The sequence below is a fragment of the Ictalurus furcatus genome, chromosome 1 (genome assembly GCF_023375685.1).
Source record: "Ictalurus furcatus strain D&B chromosome 1, Billie_1.0, whole genome shotgun sequence".
Classification (NCBI taxonomy): domain Eukaryota; kingdom Metazoa; phylum Chordata; class Actinopteri; order Siluriformes; family Ictaluridae; genus Ictalurus; species Ictalurus furcatus.
Genome location: NC_071255.1, coordinates 38,811,885 through 38,825,252, shown reverse-complemented (window position 1 = coordinate 38,825,252; position 13,368 = coordinate 38,811,885). Strand labels below are relative to the sequence as shown.

At 40.2% G+C, this 13,368-nt stretch overlaps 1 protein-coding gene across 1 annotated transcript; it reads right to left on the bottom strand.

Moving 5' to 3' along the window:
• Positions 1-919: 919 nt before the first annotated feature.
• Positions 920-13,174, bottom strand: LOC128611867 (uncharacterized). Its single transcript, XM_053631741.1, has 5 exons — positions 13,019-13,174; positions 11,088-11,165; positions 10,343-10,516; positions 1,441-1,574; positions 920-1,253 (listed from the first exon to the last, which is right to left on the bottom strand). The coding sequence occupies exons 1-5, from the start codon at positions 13,164-13,166 to the stop codon at positions 954-956; spliced, it is 834 nt and encodes a 277-aa protein (XP_053487716.1). The 5' UTR covers positions 13,167-13,174; the 3' UTR covers positions 920-953.
• Positions 13,175-13,368: the final 194 nt, after the last annotated feature.

Below are 13,368 nucleotides of genomic sequence, written 5' to 3'. Positions count from 1 at the left end.
GGCATAAATAAATATTTTTAAACAAGAGTGTGAGTGACATAATGGGGTGGATAGCTGATAAAATATTTAACAGGAATCACTTCCTTTTTTTTCCTCGAGAATTTTGATTATAGAGTTTGACTTTACAATGCTGCAACACTATGTTAAAAAGTTTACTTAAAACAGCCAAAATAAAATCACCACTTTTGACTTTAAATGGGTACAGTGACACTTAAAAGAAACATATAGACATTTATTAAAACTTGTATGACGTTCACAGTAAAAATATGAATATAAAAAACACTACTTCATACAAACATTTAATCTGATGTGCTACACATTTACATTAAAAGCAGGTGAAATGTGAGAAAATAAAATGTATGTTGTATTGATACCTTTTAGAAATATTTAATATTACTCAGATCTTGTGTTCAACACAACAAAGATAAGTTTATACACATAAAAATTCATAAATGTATTTTATTCAAACTTGTTTTAACTTATTAACTGATTTAAGTTGATTTTGGTAAACATTTAGCTGTGCTAATGTTATTAATTAGACGCGTTCATAAATTATATGAATGATTTATTAACAATCATTAAATCCTATAATGATCATTTAATAAATTATTATAAAAAATATATATAATATATATTAATATAATAATATATAATATATTAATCTCTCTCTCTCTCTCTCTCTCTCTCTCTCTCTCTCTCTATATATATATATATATATATATATATATAAAATATATAAAATTATTATCATAGTATATTTAAATTAAAGGAACATTACTGATGCACCTAATATTAAACAATATGCCTTATTAACTGCAAAACACAAACAATAAAATTATAGCTAGCACATTATTTAAAATAAAAACAATAAATAAACATATTAAACTTAATAGTTAGTGCAAACCTATTAAAATAACAATGCCTCAGGTTCTTATGCCTCAGGATCTGCGTTCTTATTGGTCGATGTGGAACAATGGACTTCTCAGGTCCTGATGCGTGTTTGTCAATCCTAGTGGATCATCTGAATCAAAATCTGTGGCTTTTAGAAGACTTGATGGTTCTTCATATCCCAGGTTCTCTATAAACAGATGATGAGTTCTAAGTGGTAGAAACTGAGAGAAGGTGAGTGTGTGTTTCCCAGGACCATTAAAACTGAGGAACACAGGAAGTCTGTGCTGAGCAGACAGGAAGTGAGTGTAACCATCAGGCTGTAACATCTCACTAAAGGAACACTCAGCATCCAGAAACACACCCTGTAAACACACACACACACACACACACACAGAACATTATTAACAGGTTGAAGAGCAAAAAAAGAGATAAATAGCCTCATACTCAGAGTTGAGTTAAAAACACTGTGAGGGTTTAGTACTGAAATTACACAGATCAGTATTCAGACCTCAGACATAACTACTGACTTAAGTGCTATCCAGAAGTTACCTGAGAGTTAACCAAACGGGGGTGTAGTTTGTCTAGGCATATCTCAGATATATGACCTTGAAATAGAGTGCATTTCTCTTGTGTGATATCGTCTGGAGTGAGGAGCAGGATTAGCAGTATTAACTCCAGCACCACTGGGTGACAGTTTAATATAGACACAATACGACACACTGAAATTTATGCTTTGGCTGAAAATACACTCAAAAACACAAGAATGTTCTTTAAGGCCAGTGTTATATACATAAGCATATTACGAATTAAATACACAAGCGTAGCAGATGAGTGCTCCGTCCAATTATCCTTCAACCCGTGGGCTTGTTTTGTTTACAGGAGAATTTTATGTTATTTGCTTTTATGCTTTTATGTTAAATTGTATCACATTTAACAGCAAAGAATAGCAATGCTAGCTACCTCGTCAGCCCTTATTTTCTATCCCTGATGTTGTTTGTGTTTAAAAGTTGCAGTCTAGATGCTATTGAAAGTTCCCATCTCAGACATGTCTACTGAAGAACAATTTGGCAACCTTGGAGGCATGAACTATAAACAGGTGATTTTAATAATCTGAATGTGGAGCTCAGAAATCCACTGAACGGTGTACACAGTTAAAGCAGTGATAATACACTCACTGTCCACTTTTTTAGGAACACTTGTACACCTGCTCATTTATGCAGTTATCCAATCAGCCAATCATGTGGCAGCAGCACAGTGCATCAAATCATGCAGATACAGGGCAAGAGCTTCATTTAATGTTCACATCAAACATCAGAATGAAGAAAAAAGTGATCTCTGTGACTTTAACCGTGGCATGGTTGTTGGTACCAGCTGACTAGTTTGAGTATTTCATAAACTGCTGACCTCCTGGGATTTTCACACATAGCAGTCTTTAGAGTTTACACAGAATGGTATGAAAAATAAAAAACATTGAGTGAGTGACAGTTCTGCGTGTGGAAACGGCTTACTGATGAGAGCGGTCAGAGGAAAATGGCCAGGTTGGTTCGAGCTGCCAGCAAGAATATAGTAGCTCAAATAATCACATTTTACAACCCTGGTGAGCAGAAAAGCATCTCAGAATGCACAACACATCAAACCTTGAGGTGGATGAGCTACAGAAGCAGAAGACCACATCAGATTCCACTCCTGTCTGCCAGGAACAGGAATCTAATAATAAACACCTGTTCAGTGTGAAAATCCCAGGAGATCCGCAGTTTCTGAAATATTCAAACCAACCCATCTGGTACCAATAACCATGCCACGGTTAAAGTCACAGAGATCAGACTTTTCCTCCATTCTGATGTTTGATGTGAACATTAACTAAAGTTGATGTGTGGCTGCATGATTTCATAAATTGCGCTGCTGCCACATGATTGGCTGATTGGATCACTGCATAAATGAGCAGATGTCCAGGTGTTCCTATTGAAGTGGATGGTGAGTGTATATTGTTTTACATAATGTGTTCATTTGTGAATAATAAATGATAGGGAACACCATGTTTAAATTTGTTTTATTATAGATGCAAGAATAAAATTCATATGCCATAAAGTGCAAGTTGATTAAAAAAATTAATATACCACAGCATCCTTTAATGTTTGAATCTAATTGGTCAGAAGGCGTGCATTAATTTCATATAACAGCACAGCTTGGAAAGTAGTCACCAGAAGTGACATGCACCCCGGTCCGTTAAAATAATGCACCCCGGCCCCTTAAAATAATGCACCCCGGCCCGTTAAAATAATGTACTCGGCCCCTTAAAATAATGCACCCGGCCCATTAAAATAATGCACCGGGCCCGTTAAAATAATGCACCCCGGCCCCTTAAAATAATGCACCCCGGCCCGTTAAAATAATGCACCCCGGCCCCTTAAAATAATGCACCAGGCCTGTTAAAATAATGCACCCCTGCCCCTTAAAATAATGCACCCGGCCCGTTAAAATAATGCACCCCGGCCCGTTAAAATAATGCACCTCAGCCCCTTAAAATAATGGATCCTGGCCTCTTAAAATAATGCACATGGATGATGAAAATTCCCCAAAACTCCCATGGAAGCTGTGTAGCTCCAAAAGTATTGGGACACAGTCTCGCTCCAAAAGTATTGGGAAGCTGTGTAACTCCAAAAGTATTGGGATGCTGTTTAGCAACACCCTAGCAAACAGCTAGCAACCACCCAGAACACCCTAGCAATCACCTAGAAACCACCCTGAACACCCTAGCTACTGCCCAGAACACCCTAGCAACCACCTAGCAACCACCCATTACACCCTAGCAACCACCTAACAACACCCTAGAAACCACTCACAACACCCTAGCAACCAACCAGAACACCCTAGCATCCACCTACCAACACCCTTGCAACCACCCAGAATACGCTAGCAACTGTCTAGCAACCACCTATAACACCCTACCAACACCTACATCTACCAACTCCCAGAAGATTGGCACTTCTCCCAACACCTGCACTCTCTTCAAAACCTTTTCTTCTCATCTCTGTCCCCCTCCTCCCCCTTCCCTTACCTCTCTCACTGCAGATGACTTTGCCACTTTCTTTTCCAACAAGGTTACATCAATCAGGAACCAGTTCTCACCCCAGACATGCATAGACCGGCTCCTCCTCCATGTAACTCCCAACTGACTTCCTTCTTCCCTCTCAGAGACTGATGTCTCTAAACTCCTCCTCTCTAGCTGTCCCACAACCTGTCCTCTTGAGCCTATCCCTTCTCACCTTTTTCAGTCCATCTCGCCCACACTATTACCAGCACTCACACACATCTTTAACACATCCCTCTCTACTGGCACATAACCTACCTCATTTAAGCAGGCCCGGGTTACCCCACTGCTTAAAAAAACATCACTTAACCCTGCTGTGGTTGACAACTACAGACCTGTTTCCCTCCTCCCTTTTCTTTCCAAAACTCTTGAAAGAGCCGTTGTTAATCAACTCTCCAATTTTCTCACACAGAACAACCTCCTGGACACCAAGCAGTCTGGCTTCAAGAGCAGTCACTCCACAGAGAATGATCTGCTTTCTGTCACTGAAGCTTTACGACTAGCAAGAGCAACCTCTACATCATCTGTCCTCATCCTACTCAACTTCTCTACTGCTTTCTACACTGTGAACCATCAGATCCTCCTGTCAACTCTCTCCAGCCTGGGCATCACTGGAACGGTTCTGTGCTGTGAAGGGAGAGATTCTTCAAGGTATCATGGAGGGGAGGTATTTCTGAAACTCAGCAACTCACAACTGGCACTCCATGGGGGTCTGTCCTGGGTCCACTGCTCTTTTCTATCTACATTACATCTCTAGGGCAGGTGATTGAGTCTCATGGCTTCTCATATCATTGCTATGCTGATGACACCCAGCTCTATTTGTCCTTCCAGCCTGCCGATCCATCCGTCTTTGCACGTATCTCTGCTTGTCTGTCAGACATCTCGGTCTGGATGAGGGAACACCACCTTAAGCTCAACCTGGCAAAATCTGAGCTTCTCGTCATCCCAGCCTGTCCCCCAATCAACCACAACCTCACTGTACAGCTCGGCTCAACCACACTCAAGCCAACCAGGATGGCCAAGAACCTTGGGGTGATTCTCGATGACACCTTGACCTTTACAGACCACATCTCAACAACTGCACGGTCCTGTAGGATAATCCTGTACAACATCAAGAATATCAAACCCTACCTCACAGAACAGGCTACACAGCTACTAGTCCAGGCTCTTGTTATATCAAAACTGGACCACTGCAACTCACTACTCTCGGGCCTCCCAGCCAGCTCCACCAAACCCCTTCAAATGATTCAGAATGCAGCAGCATGCGTCGTCTTCAACCAGCCCAAGAGAACCCATGTCACACCCCTCTTCATCTCCCTCCACTGGCCTTGATGCTCATCTACAAGACCTTGTCTGGAACAGCACCCTCCTACCTCAACTCTCTCCTGAAGGCTTATGTTCCCTCACACAATCTGCGATCAATCAACGACCAACGCTTAGTAGTACCTACTCAGCTTGGCTCAAGATCCCTTTCAAGAATCTTCAAACTAACTGTTCCTCAGTGGTGGAATGAACTTCTAACCTCAATCCAGACCGCAGAATTTGTCACCATCTTCAAGAAACAGATAAAGACCCACCTCTTCCGTGAACACCTAACCAACCCATAAAAAAAAAAGTTTGGTACTTACATCTCTACTCTGCGCACTTTGCTTCTTCTGGAACTCAATTAATGGATCTTGTATTGTAACACTACCTGTATTGTTCTCTGCTTGATATCGCTTTGCTTGTATTTTCTCATTTGTAAGTCGCTTCGGATAAAAGTGTCTGCTAAATGAATAAATGTCAATTTAAATGTAATATAACACCCTAGCAACCACCCAGAACACCCTAGCAACCACCTAGCAACACCCTAGCAGATTTGCTTTCTCAAGCTAACATCAAAGTTTGCTGTGATAAAACAATTTCCCTCAGGAAATCATTAAAGTACTCTATCTATCTATCTATCTATCTATCTATCTATCTATCTATTGATTTACAACCCCAATTCTGAAAAAGTTAGGACATTATGAAAAATGCTAAAAAAAAAACAACAATGAGGAGTGATGTGTACATATACTTGTATTTAAACAAAAAATGTATAAAGATGATGTATTTGATGTTTTACTTAATCTACTGCATAGTATTTTGAAGATAAAAGTTGGGACAGGGGCAGTTTAGGACTAATAGCCATGTGAGAAGTTGGCTTAAGAAATAAGAAGGTGATGTGAAACAAGTGATGCAATCATCTAATAAGTAGTATATAAGGAGTAGTATATAAGGAGCCTCCAAAAAAGGCCTAGTCCTTCAAGAGCAAGGATGGGTCGAGGCTCGCAGATCTGCCAACAGATGCATCAGAGAATAATCCAACACTCTGAGAAGAACATTCCCCAAAGACAAATCGGTAGGATTTTGGCATTTCACCTTCTACAGTTCACAATATAATTAAAAGATTCAAGGAATCCGGTAAAATCTCGGTGCGTAAAGGGTGAGGCCGAAAACCACTTCTGAATGCGCGTGATCTCCGATCCCTCAGACGTCACTGTCTTAAAAACCATGGGTCTGTAATGGAGATCCTGACATGGTCTTGGGAATACTTCGGTAAACCTTTGTCAGTCGACACCATTCGCCGCTGCATCCACGGATACAAGTTAAGGCTTTACTATGCAAAGCAGAAGCCGTACATCAACACTGTCCAGAAGCTCTGCCCACTTCTCTGGGCTCAGTCTCATCTAAGATGGACAGTAGCATGGTGGAATCGTGTTTTGTGCTCCAACAAGTCAACCTTTCAAATAGTTTTTGGACAAAACAACTGTCGTGTTCTCCGGGCCAAAGAGGAAAAGGACCATCCGAGCTGTTATCAGCATCAGATCCGAAAGCCAGCATCTGTCATGGTATGGGGGCATGTCAGTGCTTATGGCATGGGTAAGTTGCACATCTGTGAGGGCAGCATTAATGCAGAAAGATATTTTGGAGCAACATATGCTGCCATCAGAGTAGGACAATGCCAAACCACATCCTGCCTGGATTACAAGAGCATGGTTGCATAAGCAGAGAGTGCGGGTGCTAGCATGGCCTGCTGCAGTCCTGACCTGTCTCCCATTGAGAACATGTGGCGCATTAAATAAGGCACTGAAGGCCCCGTACAGTTGTACAGCTGAAGAAATGCATAATGCATGAATGATGGAAAATTCCACTTGCTAAACTTAACCAACTGGTGTTTTCACTCAGAGCCCAAATGCTTAATAAGTGTTATTAAAAGAAAAGGTGGTGTTACACAGCGGTAAACTGTCGACTGTCCCAACGCTTTTGGAGTGTGTTGCAGTCATCAGATTTGAAATGAGTGTATATTTTCAAAAAATAAATTGAATTCACAAAGTAAGACATCAAATAATGGGCTAATAATGTGTTTGCAATATAGTACAGCGTGAACTGAATTTTCAAATTACTCTTTCTGTTTGTTTGTTTGTTTTTGCATTTTCCATACTGTCCCAACTTTTTCGGAATTGTAAAAGTAACTGATTTAACAGTAACATATGTAAAGTGCATTAATAAAAGCATATAATTAAAATGAAAATTGACAGATTATCAACATAGTAAAACTGCATATAATAGTTCACTGGCCATTAAATCTGAACATTTACAGTATCTCACGAAAGTGAGTACAACCCTCACAGTTTTGTAAATATTTGATTATATCTTTTCATGTGACAACACTGAAAAAATGACACTTTGCTACAATGTAAAGTAGTAAGTGTACAGCTTGTATAACAGTGTAAATTTGCTGTCCCCTCAAAATAACTCAACACACAGCCATTAATGTCTAAACCGCTGGAAACAAAAGTGAGTACACCCCTAAGTGAAAATGTCCAAATTGGGCCCAAAGTGTGAATATTTTGTGTGGCCATCATTATTTTCCAGCACTGCCTTAACCCTCTTGGGCATGGAGTTCACCAGAGCTTCACAGGTTGCCACTGGAGTCCTCTTCCACTCCTCCATGATGACATCACGGAGCTGGTGGATGTTAGAGACCTTATGCTCCTCCATCTTCCGTTTGAGAATGCCCCACAGATGCGCAATAGAGTTTAGTCCATCACCTTCACCCTCAGCTTCTTTAGCAAGGCAGTGGCCATCTTGGAGGTGTGTTTGGGGTCGTTATCATGCTGGAATACTGCATACTGATCATGCTCTGCTTCAGTATGTCACAGTACATGTTGGTATTCATGGTTCCCTCAATGAACTGTAGCTCCCCAGTGCTGGCAGCACTCATGCATCCCCAGACCATGACACTCCCACCACCATTCTTGACTGTAGGCAAGACACACTTGTCTTTGTACTCCTCACCTTTTTACCACCACACACGCTTGACACCATCGGAACCAAATAAGTTTATCTTGGTCTCATCAGACCACAGGACATGGTTCCAGTAATCCATGTCCTTAGTCTGCTTGTGTACAGCAAACTGTTTGCGGGCTTTCTTGTGCATCATCTTTAGAAGAGGCTTCCTTCTGGGACAACAGCCACGCAGACCAATTTGATGCAGTATACGGCGTATGGTCTGAGCACTGACAGGTTGACCCCCCACCCCTTCAACCTCTGCAGCAATGCTGGCAGCACTCATACATCTATTTCCCAAAGACAACCTCTGGATATGATGCTGAGCACATGCACTCAACTTCTTTGGTGGACCATGGCGAGGCCTGTTCTGAGTGGAACCTGTCCTGTTAAACCGCTGTATGGTCTTGGCCACCGTGCTGCAGCTCACTGTCAGGGTCTTGGCACTCTTCTTATAGCCTAGGCCATCTTTATGTAGAGCGGCAATTCTTTTTTTCAGATCCTCAGAGAGTTCTTTGCCATGAGGTGCCATGTTGAACTTCCAGTGACCAGTATGTGGGAGTGTAAGAGCGATGACACCAAATTTAACACACCTGCTCCCCATTCACACCTGAGACCTTGTAACACTAACAAGTCACATGACATCGGGGAGGGAAAATGGCTAATTGGGCCCAATTTGGAAATTTTCACTTAGGGGTGTACTCACTTTTGTTGCCAGCGGTTTAGACATTAATGGCTGTGTGTTATTTTCAGGGGACAGCAAATTTACAATGTTACACAAGCTGTACACTCACTACTTTACATTGTAGCAAAGTGTCATTTCTTCAGTGTTGTCACATGCAAAGATATAATCAAATATTTACAAAAATGTGAGGGGTGTACTCACTTTTGTGAGATACTGTACATTTACATTTATTAATTTAGCAGATGCTTTTATCCAAAGTAACTTACAAATGAGGAAACACAAGCAAAGAGATATATCAAGTGGAGAACAATACAAGTAGTGCTACCGTACAAGATTTATAACTGAGTTCTAGAAAAGAAGAGTAGAGGTGTAAGAGCCAGAGTATGGTTTTTTTTTTTTGTTGTTTTTTTTTTTTTTTTTTTAGTATAATGAGGGGTTGGTAGGTTAGGGGTTAGTTAAGTGTTCACAGAAGAGGTGGGTCTTTAGCTGTTTTTTGAAGATAGTGACAGATTCTGTGGTCCAGATTGTGGTTGGAAGTTCATTCCTGCACTGGGGGACAGTCAGTGTGAAGGTTCTGGAAAGGGACCTTGAGCCACACTGAGTAAGTACTATTAAGCGTCGGTCATTAATCGATCGGAGATTGCATGAGGGAACGTAAGTCTTGAGGAGAGAGTTGAGGTAGGAGGGTGCTGTTCCAGACAAGGTGTTGTACGTGAGCATCAAGGCCTTGAATTTGATACAGGCGGCTACAGGATGCCAGTGGAGGGAGATGAAGAGGGGTGTGACATGGGTTCTTTTGGCCTGGTTGAAGAGGAACCAGATCCAAATTATTATTTAAAAAAATAGCACACATGTTGCACAAGTATTCACCCTCTTAAAATACACTTTTTAGTGTTATAGTCTGGAACTGAAATGGACATAACTGGTATTTTATATCATAAATCTACACAAAATTGACCATAATATTGAAATGGGTAGAAAGTCAGTGTAGTTTGTAAACCTATTTACAAATTAAAAACAAACAAACATAGGTATTGCATAAGTATTCATCCCACTGGTGTAAACCACAAATTAGTGCTGGTAAATTTTATATTACGGTGTCATGTGATCTACGTATAAATTCACCTGTTCCTGTATACACCTTTTCACAAAGAACATAGAATTTGTTAGAGAAAATATCTAAACACACAACACCATGAAGGCAAAGTACTGCATTAGTATTAATCAGGCTTTGGTTATATAAAATACCTTGAACGTTGACAATCCCAGATTGGAGAGACATTTACGTTATGAAAAATGCAAAGAATATGGCTACTAAAATTTTGTGACTGGTAAAGAAGGGATTAGTCAGTCAACCAAGAGACCAAAGGTAACTCTCAAAATGGCTGTCAAGTTTTTTCGCACAAGTTGAGTAAGTTTAGTCATGTGACTCACCAGAGCAAATAAGTGACCGGCTGCATTCACACACAGGTACAGTGATGACATCACACCCCGAATCGCTGTGTAACCCGGTTTAACAGCTTTTAGCTCTAAAACGGCTAACACACACAGAGACACGGACACACACACACACAGACACACACATATATATGTATATATATACTGTATGAGTAACATCTATACAATAAAAAAATAATGTTATAATAGAACTTGTGCTGCTTATTGGATAATCTAATGACCCTGTCATTTTAGTTTTTTATTATCTTCTTTTTTCCTAGTCTTATGTTATCTGTTTCATAGTTTATTCTTTGAAAAACTCAATGTCCCTAGTTTTGTTATTCCTAGAACATTGATGTTCTTTGAGAGTACCTGGTTCCTATTGCCTCAATTCTCCTTTGTAGATTACCTGCAGGCTATTTAAAAAAAAAAAAAAAAAAAAAAGATTCCTCCGATTGATTGTTTACCAGATTGTTCATGTTACTTTTTTCTTAGTTTTATTTATATATTGTTCTTTTGTTCCCCCAGTAACTTTAAAATGATCTGCAATTCAACAGACCAGTCTCTGTGCTCTCTGCAAACCTGCCTTTTTGTTTCATTGTAACTTTATGGGATTTCCCCGCTTAACACGCACTCTTGTGCATATACAAATAAATGTAGAAACATACTCACTGTAAGGTGTCTGACTCTGAGTTGCTGACACTGTACCATTAGATAAAATCTCAACAAACAGGCTGTGGTGTTTGCTGTCTGTACACGAAAGAAACAAAAAAAAACAAAAAAAAAAAACAGGCTTCAGTGGTTAGGCTCTAAACAAACATGAAAATGATCTGTGACTTGTCACCAAACAAAAGCTAAAGCTCATTTTGTGATTCTCTAAACAACAAACAATGCTTTGAGAGGCATATGTATATATATATATATATATATATATATATATATATATACACACTGATAAGCCACAACATTAAAACCAGCTGCCTAATATTGTGTAGGTCCCCAGACCCCCCCCAACACCCGCCCCCACCTCTGTCGAAGCATGGACTCAGACCTCTGAAGGTGTGCTGTGGTATCTGGCAACAAGATGTTAACAGCAAATCCTTGAAGTCCTGTAAATAGCGAGGTGGGGCCTCCATGGATCGGACTTGTTTGTCCAGTACGTCCCACAGACGGTCCATCGGATTGAGATGTGGACAATTTGGAGGCCGAGTCAACACCTTGAACTCTTTGTCATGTTCCTCAAACTGTTCCTGAACAATGTTTGCAGTGTGTCAGGGAGCATTATCCTGCTGAAAGAGGCCACTGATATTAGGGAACACCATTACCGTTAAGGGGTGTACTCGGTCTCCAGCAGTGTTTAGGTACGTGGTATGTGTCAAAGTAACATCCACATGAAAGCCAGGATCCAAGGTTTCACAGCAGAACATTGCCCAGAGCATCTCACTTCCTCCAACGGCTCGCCTTCTTCCCATAGTGCATCTTGGGGCCATCTCTTCCCCAGGTAAGCGACGCACACGCATGACGTCCACATGATGTAAAAGAAAACGTGATTCATCAGATCAGGCCACCTTCTTCCATTGCTCCATGGTCCATTTCTGATGATCACATGCCCATTGTAGGTGTTGTAGGTGTACAGGGGGTCAGTACGGGCACTCTGACCACTCTGCAGCTACACAGCTACATACGCAGCAAGCTGTGATGCTCTGTGTGTTCTGACTCCTTTCTATCAGAACCAGCATGAACTTCTTCAGCAGTTTGTGCTACAGTAGATCTTCTGTGGGATCGGACCAGACGGGCTAGCCTTCTCTTCACATGCGCAACAATGAGCCTTGGGAGCCCATGACCCTGTTCACCGGTTGTCCTTCCATAGATCACTTTTGGTAGGTACTAACCACTGCATACCAGGAACACTCCACAAGAGTTTAGCATGAAACTTAAATTGCTTGATTTTATCTATTGATATTTGTTAAAACTATTAATTTATTAATAGCATTCATTTTTATATTATTGATGTCATGCTTGGATCATTTTGACCTGAAAATAAATCAGATTATAAAATGTGGTGAAATATCAAGTTTCATCAACTGTTTTTTACAAAAATAAATCAAATCAGTGAATTCACTCTGTCACATGACCTCCATGCCTTTTTCACATATGTACCTGATTACACACACCTGCTGGTCCAATCATCTCCAGGCATCTCCATAATTTTTTTTATTTTTTTTATTTGTGTGTGTGTGTGTGTGTGTGTGTGTGTGTGTGTGTGTGTGTGTCTTTAATGTTTGCCAAAAACTCAATATACTCAAAATTTGGGCATTTCAAATGTTATTTTCTGCCTAAAGAGGATTAATTGGGCATTATGCTATTTTAATCTAGAATAACAAAATATTGTCCTTCGGTGAAATAGGAAGAAGACCAGTTTAACACAGAGGGGGAAAAAGCAGTTTAAGACATGTTCTGTTATTTATAATGCCAAAGCAAAAGTTAACTCAAAAAGTATTAAAACCTAGCAGAAATCAGCATTTAATGTCAGATAACATATTACTCATTAATCTCTCTCTCGTTCTCTCTCTCTCTGTCTGTGTGTATGTGTCTGTACATACCTGCATACAGGTGCCTCTGTCGAACTTGATCATCGAAGGCCAATACCGGTGAGGAATCGTGGATAGATGGAGAGAAAGAGTGAGAGCTAGTGAGAGGGAGAGAGAGAGAGAAACGAAGGAGGAGAAAAAATCCTGCAAACAGCAACATCGCACAAACAAAACACGAAACTACAAACAAAATACTACAAATTGGATCACCGTACCAAACAAATAAATAAAAGATAATAAATAATGAATAAATAAGATCAACGCACAAATGATATTAAATAAATAAATAACCATCACTGAGGAATGCACTTTGAATTAGAAGCTATGAAAGTGTGTTTGGCTTTTATAGGAGATGTGGCAGG

What these genes read in the sequence shown, in the direction of transcription:
- LOC128611867 (XM_053631741.1), bottom strand. Translation starts at nt 13,166, where the DNA reads ATGTTGCTGTTTGCAGGATTTTTTCTCCTCCTTCGTTTCTCTCTCTCT. An exon ending in ACAGAGGCACCTGTATGCAG is followed by an intron (nt 11,166 to 13,018) that starts GTATGTACAGAC and finishes TTTCGTGTACAG; the next exon opens with ACAGCAAACACCACAGCCTG. An exon ending in CATTTTGAGAGTTACCTTTG is followed by an intron (nt 1,575 to 10,342) that starts GTCTCTTGGTTG and finishes ACTGTCACCCAG; the next exon opens with TGGTGCTGGAGTTAATACTG.